The 20,886-nt window shown below is 48.0% G+C and overlaps 1 protein-coding gene across 4 annotated transcripts in view; it reads left to right on the plus strand.

Annotated features, from left to right (window-relative positions):
• Positions 1-16,090, plus strand: part of LOC119457877 (protein Smaug homolog 2) — a 135,004-nt gene extending 118,914 nt beyond the window's left edge. For all 4 annotated transcript variants that reach the window (XM_037719638.2, XM_049670504.1, XM_037719637.2 and 1 more), the window contains 3 exons: positions 4,125-4,227; positions 6,998-7,096; positions 11,067-16,090. In XM_037719638.2, coding sequence (XP_037575566.1) covers positions 4,125-4,227; positions 6,998-7,096; positions 11,067-11,086 — 222 coding nt within the window. In that variant the 3' untranslated portion in view covers positions 11,087-16,090. The remainder of the gene's footprint in view (positions 1-4,124; positions 4,228-6,997; positions 7,097-11,066) is intronic.
• Positions 16,091-20,886: the final 4,796 nt, after the last annotated feature.

The following is a 20,886-nucleotide window of genomic DNA, read 5'->3' on the forward strand; positions in this document are numbered from 1 at the left end:
TCTTGAAAGCGATCTGCGACGGGAGTCCGCACACGCAGTGTTTTCGCCGTTGGTGCTGTCACTCCAGCGTTTAGACAGCGAGTTTCTGCGGTCATCGTGCAAGATGTGTTCATGTTTGCTTGTTAATTTAGTTAGTAAGCGAATGTTTATAAGTTTATAAAGCCGATAAAAAGTACAGTGTACACCACTTATAACAAAACCACTTATTGTGCAGGACCGGATATAGTGCGGTCTTTTCAGACTCCCGTTAATTTTCCCATAGCACTCTATGTATACACGTATCGCTTATAGTGCAGTTGCGGGAAACGAAATACCGGTTACAGTGCGGCTGCCTGGGAGTACGGAAGTCAGCCGAGACGGCTAACGCTCCCCTCAAACGGGCGCCCCAAGGAGTGCTCGAGGAAGAGAGACGAAGTGGAGCAGAAGGGCACGTGGTGCGAACGAACAGCCAGTGAGGCTGAAACCAGAATCTTGTGCGAGTCGTGAAATGTCATGGCGCGCATAGCGAGCGAGGGCCACGAAACTGCCAAGGCCGGCCAACGCTCGTTTCACGATAATGGCAGTAAACAAAACTTCAGGGAGCAGCCGGCGCCGGCACGGCACGGGGAAGGGCGCACGCAGAGACCGTGGAATGTGAGGGAGGAGGGCGGCAGGGAAGCGGATTTCGCCTCCGCAACTCCGCCGTTTTGGTGGCTCCCCTCGCCCTCCCTCGTAGCTTCCTCATTTTCGACTGTCACCATGCGCGCCTGCCACTGTGCAGGCGCCACCGCTACAGCCGGCCCGGCGCCAGCTCCCCGAAGTTTCGTTTTCTGCCTTTATCGGGAAGCGGGCGTTGGCCGGCCTGGGACAGCACCGCTACTTCCCTCTGCGCCGTAGCCGCAGCGTGCAAGGTCACGGCGGAGCGCGCGCGCCAGTCGAGCCCGGCCGTGGCAAGGTCAACACGTGACTAGAAAATAGAGGAATCATAAAGGAGAAAGAAGGGTTCACAAGTTTGTATGGGTGTTCTGGGGGTTCACTGCCATTTTCTACGCGTGGCTACGGTAGCGTGGCTGAGACGTTGGCATGTATACGCACGTTCTGGCGCAACGCAGAATCAGCGACCTTGCCATTTGAGAGAGGGTGAAATTTTCGCCGCCATTTTTTTTTTCTTTCTTTTTTTTGTTTTGTTCGCGCGCGACATTGAGGGGTCTCTCCTAAGCTTTTACTCTATGTCGGTGCCGGCGCAATGCTGGTCGGAGGTGCCGCCGTGTGATTTGGTTCGAATTAACGAGATTCGACTGTAAATTGAATGCAAACATTCTAGCCGCATTCCTCGACTGTCGCATACGCGTGGCGGCTCGGTGCACGTTTTGCATATGTGCGGGCCTTGAAAATTGTTGCTTTGGTTATAGTGCGGTACTGCTTATAGTGCGGATATTCGCGACTCCGGCGACTTACGTTATCAGCGGTCTACACTGTATATTCAAATAATTCTTTATAAGTTTCTTAGCTATTTTAATATGCAGGGGCCGACCTACATTCGTGTTCGACCTACTGCATTTGCTCGATTGTAACAAGAGTTTTTTTTTTTTTTTTTTGGGTGTGATTTTCGATGCTTGAACTCAATCCTAGTTTTAGACTCGAATAACGGCAAAATTCGCAGTTTTAAAGCAAATATGCTAAATTTCGCGACTTTTAGCATTACGTTGCAACCTATATCTTTACATCTCTATCCAATCCATAGACAAGTCGACCGAACTCAAAACTTGTTTTTTTTTTCTGGAATTGATGCCATTTTTGCTGTACTTGTGACTGGTGTTACGGTTATGTTGACACCCTGTTACCCTGTAGTCCATGGGTTCTCAAAGTGGGTTCCGCGGAACATACGGGTTCCGCAGGCCCCTGCTCGGGGTTCCGCGAGCCACTGATAAATTTTCCCTGGTCCCGCTCTCGACAAGTGTCTAAAACGGCAAACACGAGGTGCGCTTGATCCAAAGAACCTCCATTACCCATGCCCGAGTGTCAAAAAGCACATCACAGTGCGTAACAGCAACGCGCGAACTGCACAATAAATACGCAAGCAGCTTGTAGCCACCCAACCTCTGAGAACGGGCAACGCGCCTAAGCTTTCGCACTTGAATCTCGGAGGCCGTAACTTACCACCATGCGCCTTTCTCCTATTTGTAGATAGGGTAGGTGCCGATAGCGTGCGCACTGACCTATACGTTGGAGGAAAAATTTAAAAAAAAACGCGGAGCACCGCAAATGCGCGCTGCAGAAGAGCAAGAACGGCGTAGCGTCCAACCGAAACGAAGCGGCGCAGTCCGCATCGCCATGGTCCTCAGCGGCAATCGTACGCGGCACGTGACTGACAGCAACGCCGAAGCACTTAGTGCCTAATTGTGCCTTTAAAGCCTTTATTCTTGCGTTTATCGCCGCACGTAACACCGCGTTGGCGGCTAGCCGCGTGCCTCCGTAAGTGCGTAGTCGCTATCTCTGATCGCGTCGATAACCACCGCAGTTTCGTCCGCAGCGGTTTGCGGCAAATAGTAGTTTCGTTTTCACTCAATGCGCGCGTCGGCTGCGTGCCTTCACAACTGCGTAGTCGCCTCCCATGTCAGCGTCGATAGCGACCGCAGTTTCGTCCGCACTTCTTGCAGTGAAAGGTAGTTTCGTTTTCACTCAATGCGTCTGTCAGCCGCCTGCCTTCTGAACCATAAAGTGGCCGTCCATGATCGCGTCGATAGTGGCCGCGGTTTCGTCCACACTTCTTGCAGCGAACGGTAGTTTCGTTTTGACTTGGGGCGTGCGTCAGCCGCCTGCCTTCTGAACCGCAAGGTCGCCGTCCATGATCGTGTCGATATATAGCGGCCGCGGTTTCGTCGACAGCGGTTGCGGCAAGCAGTAGTTTCGCTTTTACTCAGTGCAAAGCTGTCGAAGATAAAAAGCACCGGCTACATCGCGATCGACGGACAATTTGTTGGCGAGCAGCTGAGTGGCGAAAAAATAATCGGGATGTGCGCCCGTTGGTGCAAAGCGCGTCTCAGATGAAAACGTGCGCCGCGAAGGATGTCGCGAGGCCTTCGCTGCTGCTAGCGCTAATCAGTCATGAAATGAAGAGAATTTCAGCTTCCGCACTGGTCTTGTGCTAAATAGAAACAAGATTTGACGATTCATTGAGTAAATAAAAGCGTGTTGACGTAGTGCAGCATTTGTTTGTTTTCTCGATACCCTCGATAATTCGGATAAAATGGGGGGGGGGGGGGTTCCTTGGCACTTTATGGAGCGTAGCAGGGTTCCCTGGGATGAACGTACCTGAGAACCCCTGCTGTAGTCCTTCGCGCTTGAACTTCGCTTATTTGTGATGTTATGGCGACGCAGCGCATTCGATATGATGCCCACTTCGAGAGACGAGCAATTTTGATGGGCGAGAAGGAGGGAAACTCCGTCGTGGCTCGGCGGTTCAACAATTCGTGGATGGCAGGACATTGCGACGTTGGTCGGAAGGGCTCTGTGGACCTCGTAGTGGCCTGGTACCATCTAAGAAATGAAATGGTTGTTTGGCCCTTTAAGAAGTACTTAATGTTAAGCAAGCACGAAGATGAGGTGATCTCGTGCGATTACTTACGGAGACAGCTTCACTGTCGCGAGACTCGGCTTGTCCCGGCACCAAACCCCTTGAAGAATATGGCTGATAGTGCTCCTGGCACTGACAACAAGCTTGGCACAGCGCCAGACACACTTGTTGGAGACGCTTTCCGTGCCGAGTCATGCAAAATTTCCTGAGACCGAAAACTATCTCTGAAAGGGTTAGCCCAAGAATACAGCCCAGAGAAAGCTGTCTCCACCTCAGGCGACGACGATAAGTAAAGAGAACTGTATTCTGAATTGCGATTTCTTGAATAAAGGTACCCTTTTTTCGGTTCTTCTCATGTTACATTTGCAGTTTAATTCTTTTTATTTCACGTGACTGCGACTCTCGTGTTACGATTGCATTTGCGTTTCATTATAGTAAATACAGTATATTTGAATAAATATGGTAGCTCCCATTGCTTTCAACATTTTCGTTGCGTCACATGCTCTGCGCCTAGCTGTGCTCTGCACTTTTATATGCAACTCCTTTGCTTGCGCTCGTTTATTTACAGCACCTGAACAAGCCACACGTGCAGATCCAGAGGACTCACTCTGCTCCCGTGCGACCAAATCCAGTGGTCGCTTCGCTGTACAAGCAGGCTGCAACTAACAATGGTAAGGAGCCTCTACTCCTGCACTTGTGTTTTTCGGTGAATGTGGTTTGCGAGTCAAGTTTTGGAATCATCTAATCTTCGTTGCACTGTTGCATCTTCAGAGAGTAAGCACATGGCTTATTGAAACTGCTGAAGTGCGTGCCTTAAAGGGGTAAGGATTGACAATGAGCCTACATTTCTCTATAGTACTATAGCCAAACCTCGATATAACAAACTTGTACTTGCAGTGAAAAAACTTTGTTATATCGAGAATTTCGTTACATCGAGGTTTTGTTAATTTAATAGAACTAAGATGGGAAAATAAAAATAGTTCGTTACATTGCGAATTTCATTAAACCGAGGTTCGTTAAATCGAGGTACGACTGTACACACTTCATTCACGAGCTCCACGTTTACGCACCGTTCCACCGCTCACCCTCAAGTCCACGCACAACACACCATGCAAACCCCACTCATTGTGCTGCCACCTAGTGCTCTGTCCAGAAACTACACTTCACATCTCCGTTCTCCCCTGCAACACTTGCACCATTTCCCGGTGGTCCCCCTAACTGTGTACGGGTTCGCTTGCACCGCCACTTCCTGCTCACCGGGTACCGACATGGTGTTGTCAACTTTTTGTTTTCTTTTTTTTGGGGGGCTAAAATGAAGGTCCAAGCTTTTTAAACCAGAAAGAGTACTGTCGTGCATCAGGGTGCCCTAAATAATTTACTGTTACAATTTGGTCTACGAACTAGTTACAGTTTTGGTAGCCAGCAGGTACCCAGGAGCGACATGTTTATGCGACCAGTGGCCTCGGCGCACCCGTTGTGCTCGCGACTGAAACATACCGTATTTACTCGAATCTAGGCCGACTCCAATTCTAAGCCGACCCCCCAAAAGTTCGAAGTCAGAAAAAAAAAAGCTTACCTCGAATGTAGGCTGAACGATAAAGCGAGGACAGCATTCGCAAAATGAAATAGCATTTATTAAATATGAACATGCCGAGCTCATTCTATGTCACCATCGCTGCTAGCCTCGTCGCTATCTTCCTTGCTGACATCTTTAAACAGTGCGCTATATTCAGTACCATCCAGCGCACTAGAGATGCTGCATTTTTGGAAGGAGCGCACGTTGCGGCGCACGCAAGAACCATCTCCCGTGGCCCCCTCCAACGACAGACCGATGCCGAAGTTCCGCCCGGCTTGAACATTTGACGATGCCTCTACGGCTAGCACAACTACTGTATTTACTCGATTCTCACGCGCACCCGTTTTCCGTGAGGAAAAAGTCCTTTACCAGTACCGCGCACCTCATGCTTTCAAACTGAAATTGGAAAATAATTTCTTCCCGATGAACAGATGTTGCGATGAATTAAAAAAAAAAGTCGCAGTTTCGCCCGAAAGGCAATGCATCGAATGCGGTAGCAAATTAGTAGACCGCTATTAACAAGCACGGTGTCACGTGCGCTCAAGCAAACATGAACACATCTCGCTCGTTGACCGTGGAAACGAACTGTCAAAACGCTGGAGACGAAGCGCGCCTTCGTGCTAGCATGCCTCTCGCTTCAACGCGGCGAAAACACGGCGTGCGGCGGACTTTACCCGTCGCAGATTGCTTTCAAGATAGGGCCAAGGCGATCGTATCGCCGGAGTGGATCGTCGCAGATTACGTCCTGCTTCGGTCCACTGAAACCGTTTCGCATTGCTTTGCTGGCGAAAATCCTCTCCTTCTGTTTGCGCCAGTCCCGCTCGCAAGTTTCGGATTCTCCGAACGCCCGTGATGCGGCCCGATTTCCGTCCGTCTCCGCACAGATGATCACTTTCCTTTTAAATGCGGCATCACGATGAACTCGGTACTTCATGCTGATAGATAGAACAGACGCTGAGAACGTGAAGACAGACGGTAGACTATTGCCTAAGCACGTGTACTGCAGCACACGGAGGAAGCTTCCGCATGCTATGGTAGCTAGGCTCGACGCGCGTGTGAGGCGGCCATTCTGAAATGCCGACGCAGATTTAGGGTCGTGTTGAAAGTGCGCGTTAGATTCGAGTAAATACAGTATTCATTTAGAAAGCGGCACTATAGTGGCATCGCCCATTTGGTGCCATTACGATAACGCCACACCGCGCGCCGATGCTGCACCACACCGATACTACCGATACGACGCAGGTCAAAATGGCGACGTCGTTCATGCACTTCAGTTGGCTACTGGCGCGGCTAGTAGCGGCTGCGATACTGACTTTTCTAGATGGCGCTAACTATGCACCATATTTATCAGTTTCAGTTAAAAACTGGCGCGTTTTTTAAAATCCTCGAATCTAAGCCGACCCTAGAGTTTCGTATGTGATTATTTGAAAAAAACTATCGGCCTAGATTCGAATAAATACGGTCGCGTGTCGCGTAATGAAACTGCAAAGGTGCAGAAATAATGCGAGATTCGATGTGACCTTACCTCGAGTGACTTTAGTTGCAATATATGAAGTAGTTAATCCATAGAAAGTGTTGCAGCAGAAATAATGCGAGATTCGATGTGACCTTACCTCGAGTGACTTTAGTTGCAATATATGAAGTAGTTAATCCATAGAAAGTGTTGCAGATCAAAAACAACTGCGCTGCGAAACACGGAAGAGTTGGACTTGTATCAGTGCACTTCAAAGTCTGCCAAGGTGTCTGACCAGGAGTGAAAAACAGACTATTGCATCTACTAATTTAGAAATTCAATTTAGCTAAAGTGAAGTTTTGTTGCATTAGTTAATGACAGAGATTAAACAGAAAGGAAATCTCATGTGCAGGGCGTATGCAAGCTGACACATCGGCAAACGACCCGGAGCTCAACAACAGGCTGGAGTCCCTCTGTCTCAGTGTCACCGAGCACGCCCTTGGAGGTTCCGGTAAGAGCTGCTTCACGGCCAACGTCTGCTGCACTTCATGAAACTTTGCAAACCTCATTGCGCATGTTTGCCAAATTTATTAGTGTTGGCTCTCGGAGGGGAAGAAAAACTTTGTGACAGAAAATTGCACTGTTAATGAAAAGCTTCCTATCAACTTTTCATTCGTTGGAAGCAGATACAGTAAACCCTCATTATAACAAAGCTGCGTTACTCAGGTTAACGCTTTATTTTTTTAGATTTCTCCCAGTCCCTCCCCAAACGCATATTTTTTAAACTGGATTACTCGAAGCATACCGACAAGCTGCTGCGCATAGAGTGAAAAGTTGAGAGGCTGTGCACACTCACGGTGGCTCTCAGCGCCAAACAAAATAAAAGATTATGCAATTTATACAGCTTGCTAAATGTGTCAGCAAAATTTAAGAATTTACTACACTGTGAATTTTGACCCCTTTGGGCCAATCGTTCCAGACAAAGTGCTCAACCATCTCCGGTCTACGAAAAAAAAAGAAAAAATCATGAACGATCATTGGCACACTGTCTTCATAAATTGTAAATGATAGAAAAAAAAACATTTTTTTTCCGTCTGCAACTGCAGTTAGGTTATTGCAGTGGTGATGTAAAACCACTTCTTGCTGAGAAAAATCGGCAATACAGCTTAGACCACTTATAACGTCGTCGTCATCATCATCAGCAGCAGCCTATATTTATGTCCACTGTAGGACGAAGGCCTCTCCCTGCGATCTCCAATTACCCCCGTCTTGCGCTAGCGGTGTCCAACTTGCGGTGTCCAATTTCCTAACTTCATCATCCCACCTGGTTTTCTGCCGTCCTCGACTTATAACGTAACTGTTTATAATGCAGAACTGGCTACAACGCGAACTTTTCTGACTTCTGTTTACCCTCACATAGAACTTGTATATGCACACCGCTTACAGTGCATTCACGCTAGACGAAATACCGGCTTTAATGCAGCTTCCGCAGGAAAATCCTGCGGACAAACGTGGTAGCGAGCATGCGTCTCAACGAGGTGTGCCCGCTGATGGGAGAGGAGAGCAACGAGGCCGATGTGGAGGAGGAGCACGAGGCGTGGAGTCATACAAACGAAAAAAAAAAAAAGCGGTGGCAGTGCGATGCTAGTGCATGATGGTTGCCTAGGTGACGAAGAGGCCTTTTGCTCTGCTGCTTATCTGTGGTGCACTTTGCATTTAATGCGGCTTCAGTATCTGTGCACCCATCGTGATGCGTGTCGTGGAGTGCAGATATCGCATGTGTGACACTGTCAGTGTAGCAGTGTTCCGCAAATTTAGATTGGCGCTGTTAGGCTTTTATGTGCACTTGTGAGTTTCCGCCGTTCGTACCAGTGTGCGCACGTACAAACGTGGTAGGCATTCGTAGTAGTTGCCTCGGCAGGTCGCCTGAGGACGCCGCTTCGTATGCATTGCTTTCAGTGCAGCCCGTGCTCTGTTTGCATGCATAGTCTCTACATGCATTGTTTCTACGTAATCGTCTTCAGGTATGAACATATCAAGGGTGAGCTTCCCGCGATGACATGCCACCCAACCGCCCCGCCGGATAGGCCTTACCAGCGCGCCTCGTCAGCGACCAAAGTTGTGGTTTCATGCCGTGTTGACGAAATGCTTTGCAATGGCTGTACGGCACATGGAAAACGAGAAACCACCTTGATAACGGAAGTGAGGGCTTGGGCAACACTCGAATGGCGACCATGTTTTCGACACCATGTGTACGCCGATTAGTCTGAGAAATCAGATCGGAAATCGGACTGTACTGTGCCTGAAATTTCAGTAGCCGTTTTTTTTTTTTTTTGTATTTATTATTAGTTTGTCTGCTTCATGTGAAGACCGTGGGTACTTGGACATTAACTTTTCTACGTTCGTAAATTTAAACGGATGTAAAACTCGCGGTTGCATGCTTTGATTCTCGAATATGCGTGGCTGCTTGGTTTACATGTTTTGCATATGTGCAGGCCTTGAAAATTGTTGTTTCACCCGCCGGGGTGGCTTAGTCAGCTAAGGCGTTGCGCTGCTGAGCACGAGATCGCGGGATCGAATCCCGGCCCCAGCGGCCGCATTTCGATGGAGGCGAAATGCAAAAACGCCCGTGTGCTTGCGTTGTAGTGCACGTTAAAGAACCCCAGGTGGTCAAAATTAATCCGGAGCCCTCCACTACGGCGTGCCTCATAATCAGAACTGGTTTTGGCACGTAAAACCCCAGAAAGAAGAAAATTGTTGTTTTTGTTATAGTGTGGTACTGATTATAGTGCAAATATTCGCCACTCCAGCGACTTACATTATGGGCGGTCTACACTGTAATATAGTCTCTTGCAATAGCACTTCAAAATAGCACGAAAAGGCATCTTGCTTGCATGTGCAAGCTCATTAAAGGCCGCTGGTTTGCTTTGCAGCGTGTAAACCAGTATGTGTGAAAGCATTACAGTAATTTCAAGGAATATTTGAAGTATTTTCTGCGGTGCTTTGTCAAGAACAGTATTGCAAGAGCAGTCAGCCACGATACTGCTCTGTACGTGAGCTTCACTGCATAGTGCATTTCTTTGGGGCAATGGAGAGATGCGGTGCGGTTCCGTGCACGGCAAGGATCGTGCTTGATGGGTTTTCAAGCTGTTTGCGGCCTCTAAACGGCATGGTGGGCCGGCACACTAGTACACCTTTGGCTGTTGAGTGTTGTTCGGATGTGCCAAATAAGCACCGCATCGCCATCGCTATTTCGTTCGATGCTTCGTTTTTAGGTGAAACTGCCTAATTTTTTTTCTAACAAAACTACAGTCGAATCCAGGATAATTCGGACTCGAAGGGGCCCGAAAATTTGTTCGATTTAAAAGAAGTTCGAATTAAAGGAAGGACCTGTTTTTGAAGTATTAGAGCACCATAACACAACGTACGAACGGTGCGAGTCTGAAATAACACGGTGCGCAAGCACATAGCGAGCGAGGGCTACGAAACTGCCCACGTCGGCCAACGCTCGCTTCCCGATAACAGCAGAAAAGAAACTTCAGGGAGCGGGCAGCGCCAGCATGGCGATGGGCGCGCGCGGGGACCGTCGAAGGTGAGGGAGGAGGGCGGCAGGGAAGTGGATTTGGCCTCGGCAACCCCGTCGCTTCGGTGGTAGTGGCTTCGATGGCTCTCCTCGTGCTCCCTCTCTACTCCCTTGTAGCTCCTTCACCTTCGACTGTCTCCGTGCGCACCCGCCGCTGGCCCGGCGCCAGCTTAGTCCGCTCCCTGAAGTTTCAGTTTCTGCCGTTGAAGCGAGGCGTTGGCCGGCGTGGGCAGTTTCGTTGGCCGGACTTGGCCACCGCCATTGCTTGCCTCGGCGCCGCACCGTTGACTGAGACGTCCGCACGTACACGAGTGTTCTGGCGCGACGCAGAAACGGCGACCTTGCCATTTGAGAGAGTGAAATTTCCGCCGCGGTTCTCTCTCTCTCTTTTTTCTCCGCGTGGCGTTGAGGGGTCTCGCCTAAGCTTTTTGGAGCAGTGCCGGTCGGAGGCGCCGCCACTTGATTTGGCGCGCTGCTGAGAGCATTGTCAGGTGCGCAGTATGATGAATTAACCATCGCAAATGCTTTTGCGTTCGAATTACCGGGCGTTTTCGCCCATTGGAATACACATAACTTTGACGGGACCACAGCGTCAGTTCGAATAAACCGGAAGTTTGAATTAAGCATGTTCAAGTTCACGAGATGCGACTGTAATTTATGAAGACGAACAGTGCAGTGAAGTCATCGCTCATTATTGTTTGTAAATAGGATACGGGCTAATAGAATGTCTGGGATGTCTAAGGGTATTGCGGGAAATTAATCCTTTGCTGTTTCCGTTTGTATGCCAGTGGTGAAAAGAAACTAGTGGCATTACGGACTGGCAAGGTTTAGTGAGCAGCGGCTTGACCTTGATGCTTGCAGCGGCTTGACCAGTGTCATGCTTTCTTTTTCTTTGCAGATGGCATGCCTCCATTTTAGGCACCACTGTTTGCGACCTGTGCTGGAAACATGGCGGGAACGATTGTCTGTCATCGTGCCAATCCGTGGCCTCATCAAGCTTGTCGCTCCCCCACCTTATTTTGTTTCTTGTTAGCGCACGACCTTCTGTGAAGACCGTCTTCATATTTCTCTTCCTCCACATCGCCTCTGGTCGCAGCCAAAGTTCTTTGTTGACGTTGCCGGCACTACAGACTTTCTGTTGGTGCCACTGTTGGTTGTTTGCTTTTTTTTTTTTCCTTCAATCATCACCTGCCTCTTGCTCCCTAGTGTTTACAACGCTGTTCTTATGAGACAGTAACTTTTATCATGAGACAACTGCATGTGCGAGTGTGTGTGTTTGTGGGCATGTCATTTTCCTCCCTGCCATCATTTTCTTCATTGTTGCCCCTTGCTCAGTTGATCTTTAGTTTGTTGACGGCATCTAGCTGCTATCTTTTATTTCTTTGTTTTTTTACCATTGCCTCCGGCTGTTGTATCGTGGGTCCACACGACAGAACGAATGCGCGTTTTTCATGCCGGACAGCACATCATGTGACTGCACTTCACGGATTGCCATTGGTTATCGTTGGGTAGTAGTGCACACAGACGTGAAATGCCGAGCCATTACTCGCATCCGGATTCTGCCAGTTGAACGATGCGGATTTTACCTAAAATGCTTTCCTACCAACAAGCAGTGTCCTTTCACCAAGACAGTTTTTGAGAGAAAAAGGTACCTGTCATCCAATTAAACAAATAAAAAGGAAAACGGCAGCCATCGTCGAAGCCAGCCAACCCAGAGTTTGAGTTAACAAAATTTAGTTGTGGCGCCACCTCTACAAAACGTAAACATTCGTAATTTATGGCCTCTGAGATTGCGCAAAGCCAGTGGCTTGCTGGGCGTGCTGCCAAATCTTGGAGGCCATGTACAACTAGTGCAGCTTCTCTTGTTAGGCCTAAGGCATCGAAATTGAAAAATCTCGGAAGCAGCGCCGAATAGTCAGAAATACTTTGCTGTCGAAGTGTCATGGCACGACTCTAAAGAATATACAAACATCAGTTAGGAACTAACGGCCAAACAGTGCACTACGATAATAGATCCGAAGGGGACAGCGGCCACTTTCTGGTGCAGTCATTTGCTTGTCTCATCCGTCATTTGTATGCTCTTCACAGCCGGACGGGCTGTGGAATCATTGTCTGTAGAACAGTTGTTTGCGGAGTCATTCGTCGTGTGGATGCAGTTCAGCGATGACAAACTCTCCTTCCGGCCATCTGAACTGGCCGAATGTGAACCGAAGGCTCTGGCTTTTAACTGTGACGTTGGAAACTTGGCCCGCCTTATTTTTTTGATCCCAAGTGTGAATATTACTCGTCTCTCCTTTGATTCTTTGCTGATTGCGCCATTGTTGCATTGTCATCGCAATTTGTGCGCGTCACGTTTTGAGATGTGTGAACCCGCAGTTTTACGTGCCTTAGTCTATGATCAGTTGATCACTGCTGCGCGTGTGTCTGAAGTGCGTGCGGATGTGGGCAGTCTTCCAGGCTGACTTTTTTTCTTTTTTTTAAGTCCTCACCCCTTCTGTTTGCATATCTGTACCGATAAAGCCACTTGCCTTATGTTATTGTTTGCGAGTGAGTGCGTAAAGAAAAAAGGTGAACTTGTCACTCGAATTTTTTTTCAAGTGCCTTCCCATGTGGTGCACGTTTTATGTTATATTTTTAGTGATGTCTCCAGAGCTGGCAGGTTGGTTGGAATAGTGGCGCCAAATTAGAATCGTTGATAACCAACCATGCATCGGCCAGTCGAGATAAAGCTTTGCAGTTCAATGCGCTCCAATGACATAGACTGCTGCGCTAAGTGTCAGCTTGGACTCTGTAGTCCTGTATCTTTGTTGATGTGCCGGTGAAAACTAAAATAATGACCTGCAGCATTTCTCATGTTCAACTTATGTCTGGAAGCAAGGCTTTGTTGAAAAACCTTCTATTAGGTTTCATGTGAAATACAAGCACACGAATGCATGTGTGCACGTGTACATTTCACGGACACTTTGGGCAAGTGTGTGGAATAATATCCAAGTAGCAGGAAGGCACACAGCCTTTGCCTTCTGGTAAAGAAGTGCCACTTCTGGTTGGCACTTCGTATAGTCTTGGCATTTCGTATCGTTGCCTCCTCCCTGTTTTAATTTTTTTTCTCTTTCCCGCAGAGCGTGTGACGCACAGTGCACTCATTCTGAGTCGTTTAATGGATTCTGCTGCATACTTTGCGCGGTCAAGTTTTTTTTGTGTCGTGTGTGCTTCTGATTGCACCCCGCAACATGGGGGGGGGGGGGGCTAGGACTGTGTATGTATACATACATATATATAAATATTATATATATTATAAATATAACGTATACAGTGACTGTACATAACTTTGGCCAGGTGCCATACACTAGTAGGTAAGACACTTCCGAGAGGCAGAAGTGGCCGAAGAATTGCGTGTCGATGCCTTTCTCGTTGTCCCTCCTGCGGGCTCCCGTCACTGGTCAGGCGCGAGAGTGCCGGTTTGCGCAAACGAAGGGAAGCATTTAAGAGGGCTGCAGTATTCAAATGCTCTTAACGTAGCTGTGAAAGCTAAGCCAATGTAAACACCAGACCGGGCCAATTTCGGGCTATGCCGCCAATGTAGGCCCGATGTTGGTTTTACATTGGTGGGGCACAGTGCGCCACTTGGGTCTTGCAGAGGCTTTCTTTTCTTCTTTCGCGTCCCCCGGATCGTATTCCTTTTCGTTTTTCTCTCTCTGTGACTATCCTCTCTTTGAAAGAGAGTGCAAGAGAGAGAGAGAGCAGGAGCTTGTTTCACCATCTCCTATTCTCCTCCCTTGCTTTATTTTTTCGCGCAACGCTGCAGGACCGGTGTTGCGCGAGTCACAAGGTACTCACGACGAAGAGTGTCTGCTCCTGGACAGAATTGAGGACGACCTCCTGTGCATTTTGTGACGAGTCAGGGCCATCCAGCACAGTCGGCTGCTGCTTAGAAGGGTCGGAGAGCGCGCCGGAAATGGTGGTCGCATTGATGCGTGAGAGTTTTTGGAAGTAGCGGAGACAAGGGACTTGGCATGCCCAGATGCGGTCAACAAGGCCTGTGCATTCTATAAACCCAAACTTGCCCCGTCGTTCTGTTCACAGTGCTGATAGCTTAAATAGACCAATGTTGCCATATGTTTTTCTACAATGGGCCCCATTGAAACAGTTGTCGAAATCCTTTAACACTGGTCACGAATCTGCTGTGAAAAATTGCAGCAATAAAAACAGTTCGAAGTATTGTAAGAGTACCTTGAAGGCTTGCAAATATACATGTAAAAAAGGCAGATACAAAATGCTCGTTTTGCATGGATAGCACATCATTCTTTAATATGTTTTAAAGTAACATCCATGCTTTACAAATTATGCTGTAGGAGTTGCATGGACAGTGACCTAACATATTTTCACAAATATATCATTATAAGGCACTGCATTTCACTTGTAATTTATTTAATGTAACATACACAAGTAGCCAGAATCTGCTCAGTATTTGCGAGTTCACATTAAGCGTGCAGAGAAAATTTTATGTGAAATTCTGAAAAAACAATGCTATATCATGACATCATTCCTTCCTCTTAATGAGTCGATAGGTTTGCCAGATATTAGTGGAAAGTCCTTTGAGATGGCGACTCAGATACCAAGTTTGAAATTTTCACTATTCCTAAAATTTCCTGTGCGCTTCCAAAGCTTTTCAGGCTTCATCAGTCAGGACATGCACTGAACATGTCAGAAAAAAAAAATTTGTCTTCTAGATATTTTGCTCATATGCATCCCTTTTTTGTTTGCATTCTTTTACCACGAATTTTAGTCAGCTAGCTGTAAATCTAAAACTGAATAATTTTCTCAGTCTGTTGTTTGAACTGCCGGTAGTTTACCTTATATTGCTGTAAACAGTGTTCCCCATAGGATGTAATCACTTCTGTTCAAAATGAAGCGTCAAATTAAAGTATGTTTCATCTCAAGCAGGTCAGTGCAACAGTGTGAACTGAGCGCGTGGTGTGTTTCACTTCGAGGGGGTTTTAGGAGAATGGCAAGTGCAAGCGGCTAGGATATGAAAGGGGACCTTGTTGTATCAAAAAGTATCGCCAGTCAAACTGATCATGTGCAAAACCCAATGCTGACTTGGGGCATTTTATGTGGATTATGGATAGCATCCGATAATGGTGGGTCTGCCATTTCTGAAAACTCGCCAATGTCGTGTGTGGTGATTGCAGTGGCAATTCTGGTGCATACCATAAAGACCATGTGATTTTTAAAAAACGATTGCACCTGCTGCTCCCAGAATGGCTTTCCTTTTCACAGGCATCTCGGAGGCTGGCGTGTGGTACTGCTAGAGAGCTTTAGTGAATGGCGGACACGAGTGGCTAGGATATGCAAGGGGGACTATGTCATTCTGGATTGCAAGTGGAACTGCGCATGCACAAAACCCAAAGCTGGCTAAGGTTAACTTGTGTGTATTGCATGCAGCATCCGCTTACTTTGGGTCTGCTGCTTCCAAAAACTTCCTAATTTCAGATAAGTGGTGCATCACAGTGGCAGTCGATTCTGGCACATGCTGCATTAGCAACATTAAAATTTTTAAAAGAGAAATGCCTGCTGTCCCAGATCAAGTTTCTTTTGCACAGGCTAGTGTCTGATGCGACAGGACTGCTCCATTGTCATTTGGTGTTGGACTTGCACGTATCAAAGATGCACTGGCGCCGAGGACGGCACCCCTCATTATGTAGCCGGCAGGGGTGGCACTGAGTAAGCTGACAACATGCCTCAGATGTGTCGTTGAACGCTCAAAACCTGTACGACTGTCAGGAGATGGTTGTGGAAGCCTTCCTCTGTGTGCACGTGTGACGAGGAAGCAGTGTGCAACTGATGTGACTTGCACTTACGTTTTGCTTGCACTTCTGTCAAGAGAGATGATTTACGAATAAAGTTTATGACATCATTGCACCCGGTGCACTTCTTTTTCAATGTGGAAACCAATGTATGGGTCTTTGACAGTGTTGAGGCTGCTCCGGTTTAAGAGACTGCACGGCGCAGTCTCTTATTTCTCCTTTTCAGATATATGTGAAACACGCAAACGCTTTCATTAGACAACTGTTGAGCCGATTTGTAAGAAATTGGATGCATTTATGAGACAAATCTAAATTCTACTAACTGTTGAAGGCAAAGTCTTGACTTCAGCGTCTTAGTTTGTATGAAATTGCTGAAAGTTGGGTATACTCTGTTTTAGTAGTTACGTGCAGCCGAGCTAAGGCTACGCGTTCTGCGAGCGCAGATTCTTCGGCAGCGAGTCTGAGCGAGATGTGCCACAGTTCGGAACTTGGGCGACTAAAGATAATTCAAAAGTGGTCTTGTTGGCAGGTGTTTACTTGGACGCTTCTCTGTAGGTCGCAGGACTCTTTATTGCACGATTTTGCTTAGTTCCCTTATAAATAATTTGAGGCACTACGACCGGCCACAGCGGCCGCATTTCGATGGGGGCGAAATGCGAAAACACCAGTGTACTTAGATTTTCACCATTTCTAAAGTTTCCTGTGCGCTTCCAAAGCTCTTCAGGTTACTGTACCCAGGCGGTCTAAATTTTCCAGAGTCCCCCACTACGGCGTGCCTCATAATCAAATCGTGGTTTTGACACGTAAAACCCCATAATTTAATTTTTTTGAGGCACTACGATACTAAGAGTTGACCGCTTGTTTGAAAACGTGCAGAGAGAAAAAGAAAATGTACAGACTAATTCGCAAATTTAAAAGTACGAGCAATTGATTTGACAGTGGCTAAACTTATACGTGTAGACAACACCGCGGAGAATTCGCTCCTGGGTAGGGCTTCGTACTTCGCAAAGAATGGCGTCCGTAGACTAGCTTGTGCGGTATCATCCAAAGCTGCTCTTTTACACAAAAGGAACGAGTAAGTTGATGTTGAGCATGCCGAAAACAGTGCAGTAAACGTGCACGAATTCTAATTAGGAAAACGCTCGCTTACGAATATCGGGGAGCGCGCAGGTATAAGTGGATGTTACAAGAGGGATCAAGAGATGGCGCCACCATCCCGGGTGACACAGAGGAGCCTTAGGGCGACACACTAGCCGAGTACTCCTTCTCAACCCCCCGCTTCCACCGTCTCTGTAACCCTCCTTCTCTGCATCTCGAAATATCTTGAAGACTTACGCCTTTTGGGTGTCAGAGCGAACGCGGAACGAATTTTCTACCGCTGCTATCAACAGCTGCTGTCGCTGCCTGCGCTGCAGCAGCCGCCGCGAGCAGACGACAGGGCGCGGAAGGGCACCTTTAGGACGTGTTCGTCCCCCCTTATTGGTCGAATAAGCCTGTAGCTTCCACAGTGCTTCAGAGAACTAGTGAAACGGAGTATGCTTTCAAGCACACAGTTTACAAGTACGTAACTCCGCCAAGAACGGGTATCCAGGTTACTGTTAAGGCATCGTAAGTCGGCAATTGGGATGTGCGGGTTTAGAGATTGTTCTGTAGAGGTGCGCGAATATTCGAAGGCGAACGGAATGTTATGCACGAATTTTTCGTTTTATTGCGATAGCAATTTTATGGACACTCCAGGCACATTTTTTCCGTCGCCGTGATGTTCCTTGTAAAGTCCAAGGGCGGTAACACCGCGGCACCGCATTCTGTGTGCCGCGCATTCTGTATGTGCGTGTGAAAGCGGGCTAGGGGAGCCGACGATCGCGGCTGAATCGGACGCGCAAGGGAGGAAAGCGGGAAGGAAGTGCGCCGGCTTCTGTGGCGCTTTAGTTTCTGCGGGGAGGGCTGCGGCGTTGTACTCTGGAAGCAACTGCGTATTCTGCGGACGCGGGCTCGAAAGCAATGTGCGTTGAGGGCGGAGTCATGCGTTTCGACGGCTTATACCTTTGTGCGTGCTGCGTTCTCGCCGCTTAGTTTACGTTGAAGCGATAGACAGCACAAAGGTCACGTTGCTCGCTGCTGTGCCGCGCTACCTGCTTTTCAGCGTTTTGACAGCGAGTCTCCGCGCTCATCGAATGTGTTGTGTTCATGTTTGCATGTGTGTGCTGACACCATGCTTGTTAATTTAGTAAGCGAGTGTTTCCAAGGGCAAGTAGGCGTCATTCACTGCAACACTGAACGCGGGAAAGCAGCTTAAAAAGACCAAGCTTACACCGATCCCCTAAAAGTCGGCTTCACTTTTAAACAGAAATGCATTGCTCGAAAGACGTTTTTCCAGGGACAATGTAAGTGGTCTTATATTAAAATGTGAAAGCCCTAGCACCTTTTCTTTATCATTTTAATAATTGTTTGCTATTTCCCCGACGCGTGCGCGTGTCCAAAACGAATTAGCAGACGGAGTTCCAATTTGACCTGCCTAGGATGCGAGCGCCATATGGATATGATTTTCGCAAGTAAAGAACCTGAACGCGCGGCCGTAGGTTTGGTGGAAAAAAATGCTGGAAAAGGGTTTGTGTTCAAGTTTCCTCGTAGCAGAGTTAGATTTCCTCGTACATTCAAATTAAAATCTGACGCCGAATGGTGAAGTCGTACTTTACCATTTTTGTGACGGATTTCACTGTGAGAAATTCAATTTTTGTTGGCCAAAACTTTGCACCGCGTGAAGGGCCTGCGTGGCCGGGGCGGTTGGAGAGGATTTTCTCCGCCACCCGCCAACATTGCACGCCGACATCGCACGCCGACGCCGGATATTCTAAGACACGGGACCTTTAACGCTGTCGCGTTAAAATTGACAAGGATGAATAACTGCGCCAACCAGAGGAATAAATCGATGGCGCACCAAATAGCCCTGCTTGAAACCTTGCTGACGTTGGAGTCACGACCACGATTATAGGGCGATGGCGTGACGGCATTGAAATAACAAAGTACTGACGACGACGGTCTTACTACGACGGTGTGACGAACACAGTACGACGATAGCGGGATGGCCCGACGACGAGCATGCGATGACTGCGGAATGAGAAAGACGGCACAGCAAAGGAATATGTGAGCGAGAGACGTCGTGAAGGGTAAACTCTACTGAAACCATACAAATAGACGAGAGGCGTTTTTTCTGCATATTTATTTCATATTTTGTTATCTTCTGGCCCAGTTCATCACAATACACACACTACACTACAGTACATTTTCTCCTTATCGAGGGACATGAGTATCTTATGCCAAATTTTACAATGATGTTTGTCTAAACTATATTCTATAGTAAAGCAAAGCATGCAATATTGATGTTGCGTCGATTCCGAAGTAAAAGCGCAGTTATGCGTAGGGCTGCCTCGCTGATGATTTATAAGCGTCCGCCCTATTCTCGAATTCGGCAGAGTTTTTTACGATATGCAGCATACACGCTGTGACGTTCAAAACTACTGGAAAGGCAAGCTCTGCGTCTGGGTCTCGAGCTGCCGAGATCTGTGGCTTACAGTGCGTTTTAACTGGAGGCTAGAATTATTCTGCTTGATTCCACATTTGAGCAACTTACTGTCCTGACTTTCATGAAGCTTTACGATGCACGTCGCTCCCGTTCGCAATCCATTTTGATCACTTCTGGTTCATTTTCGAGAACATGGTGGCGGCGTTATCAACAGCCTCAGGCTATTTTTGTTCAGGCGCTGTTATGGAAACTTTCAAGTTATAATCAGAGCCCTTCCACTACTGTGAAGATGGAAGCTAGCGAAGCTGTGACTATGGTGGGCTGCTGTAGTGAATATTGCTATAGTGAATTTATATATTATCATTGATCATATTGAGCGTATTCGGCGAATTCGTCAAAGCGCAAGGACACCGGCGTCTTCACCCTGCGCGATGGCCAAGTAATGAGATTGCTGCGCCAAGTCCGCCCCATCGTCATTGACTAGCGTACGAGCCCAGCGTTCATAGCCGCGGCACACTGCACGGCAACGTAAGGATCCTCTGACATCACTCCCGCTCCTGTTCTCGTCGGCTCAGGAGCGGGAGTGGGCGAGATATTCCAGCTGATATTGATAATTTTTTTTTCTCTTTTCTTCCTTCTTTACTTCTTGTCCCTGGCTCATACCCGCATTGGATATGCGGGTATGCGCCACACGCGATGTTATTATCGTTAATCGTGACGTAACTGACGAGCATGTGATGATGTCATCGGTCATGTTAGCCATCCGTTTTGACACCTGTGCTAAAGCACAACCGGCGGGAAACCGCCACGCACATGGAGCCGAAATCCTGATGATGATAGTTTTTTCGACACGCGGACACGATCCTGTGGGAACTAGCCCTTAACAGCTTCTCCGTAAAAAGACCATGGAGATATACAAGAATGAGAAGAACGAAACAACACGAAGGGAAGTGCCTTGCTGTTCGAGACTAGCCCTCGCGCATGCTAGGGAGAAAGGCGGGGAGGAAGCGCGCAGTCTTCCATCGCGCGCGAGGCAGCAAGGGGGGAGGGGAAGGACTGTGTTACTCCGCTGGCTGTTGCATATGGCGCCGCTGAGCGGGGCCGTGCTGGCCCTATCTTAGAATCCATCTGCGTTGGGTGCAGAGTCTAGGCACGCCGAGGACCGACGGTTTCGAGCGCGCTCCGTTCTCGACGCTTAGTTCGCGTTGAAGCGACAGGCAACACGAAGGGCGATTCGCTCGCCGCTGCTGCCGCTCTTCCTCACGTCAGCGTTTTGATAGCTTGCGTCCGCGGTCATCGAGTAAGAAGTGCTGATGTTTGCTTTTTCGCATGTGCCACTATAATTGCTATGGAAATCGACGCTTCGGGGCGAAACTTGGCAATGTGTT

Source organism: Dermacentor silvarum, chromosome 7 (genome assembly GCF_013339745.2).
Source record: "Dermacentor silvarum isolate Dsil-2018 chromosome 7, BIME_Dsil_1.4, whole genome shotgun sequence".
In the NCBI taxonomy this organism is placed as follows: domain Eukaryota; kingdom Metazoa; phylum Arthropoda; class Arachnida; order Ixodida; family Ixodidae; genus Dermacentor; species Dermacentor silvarum.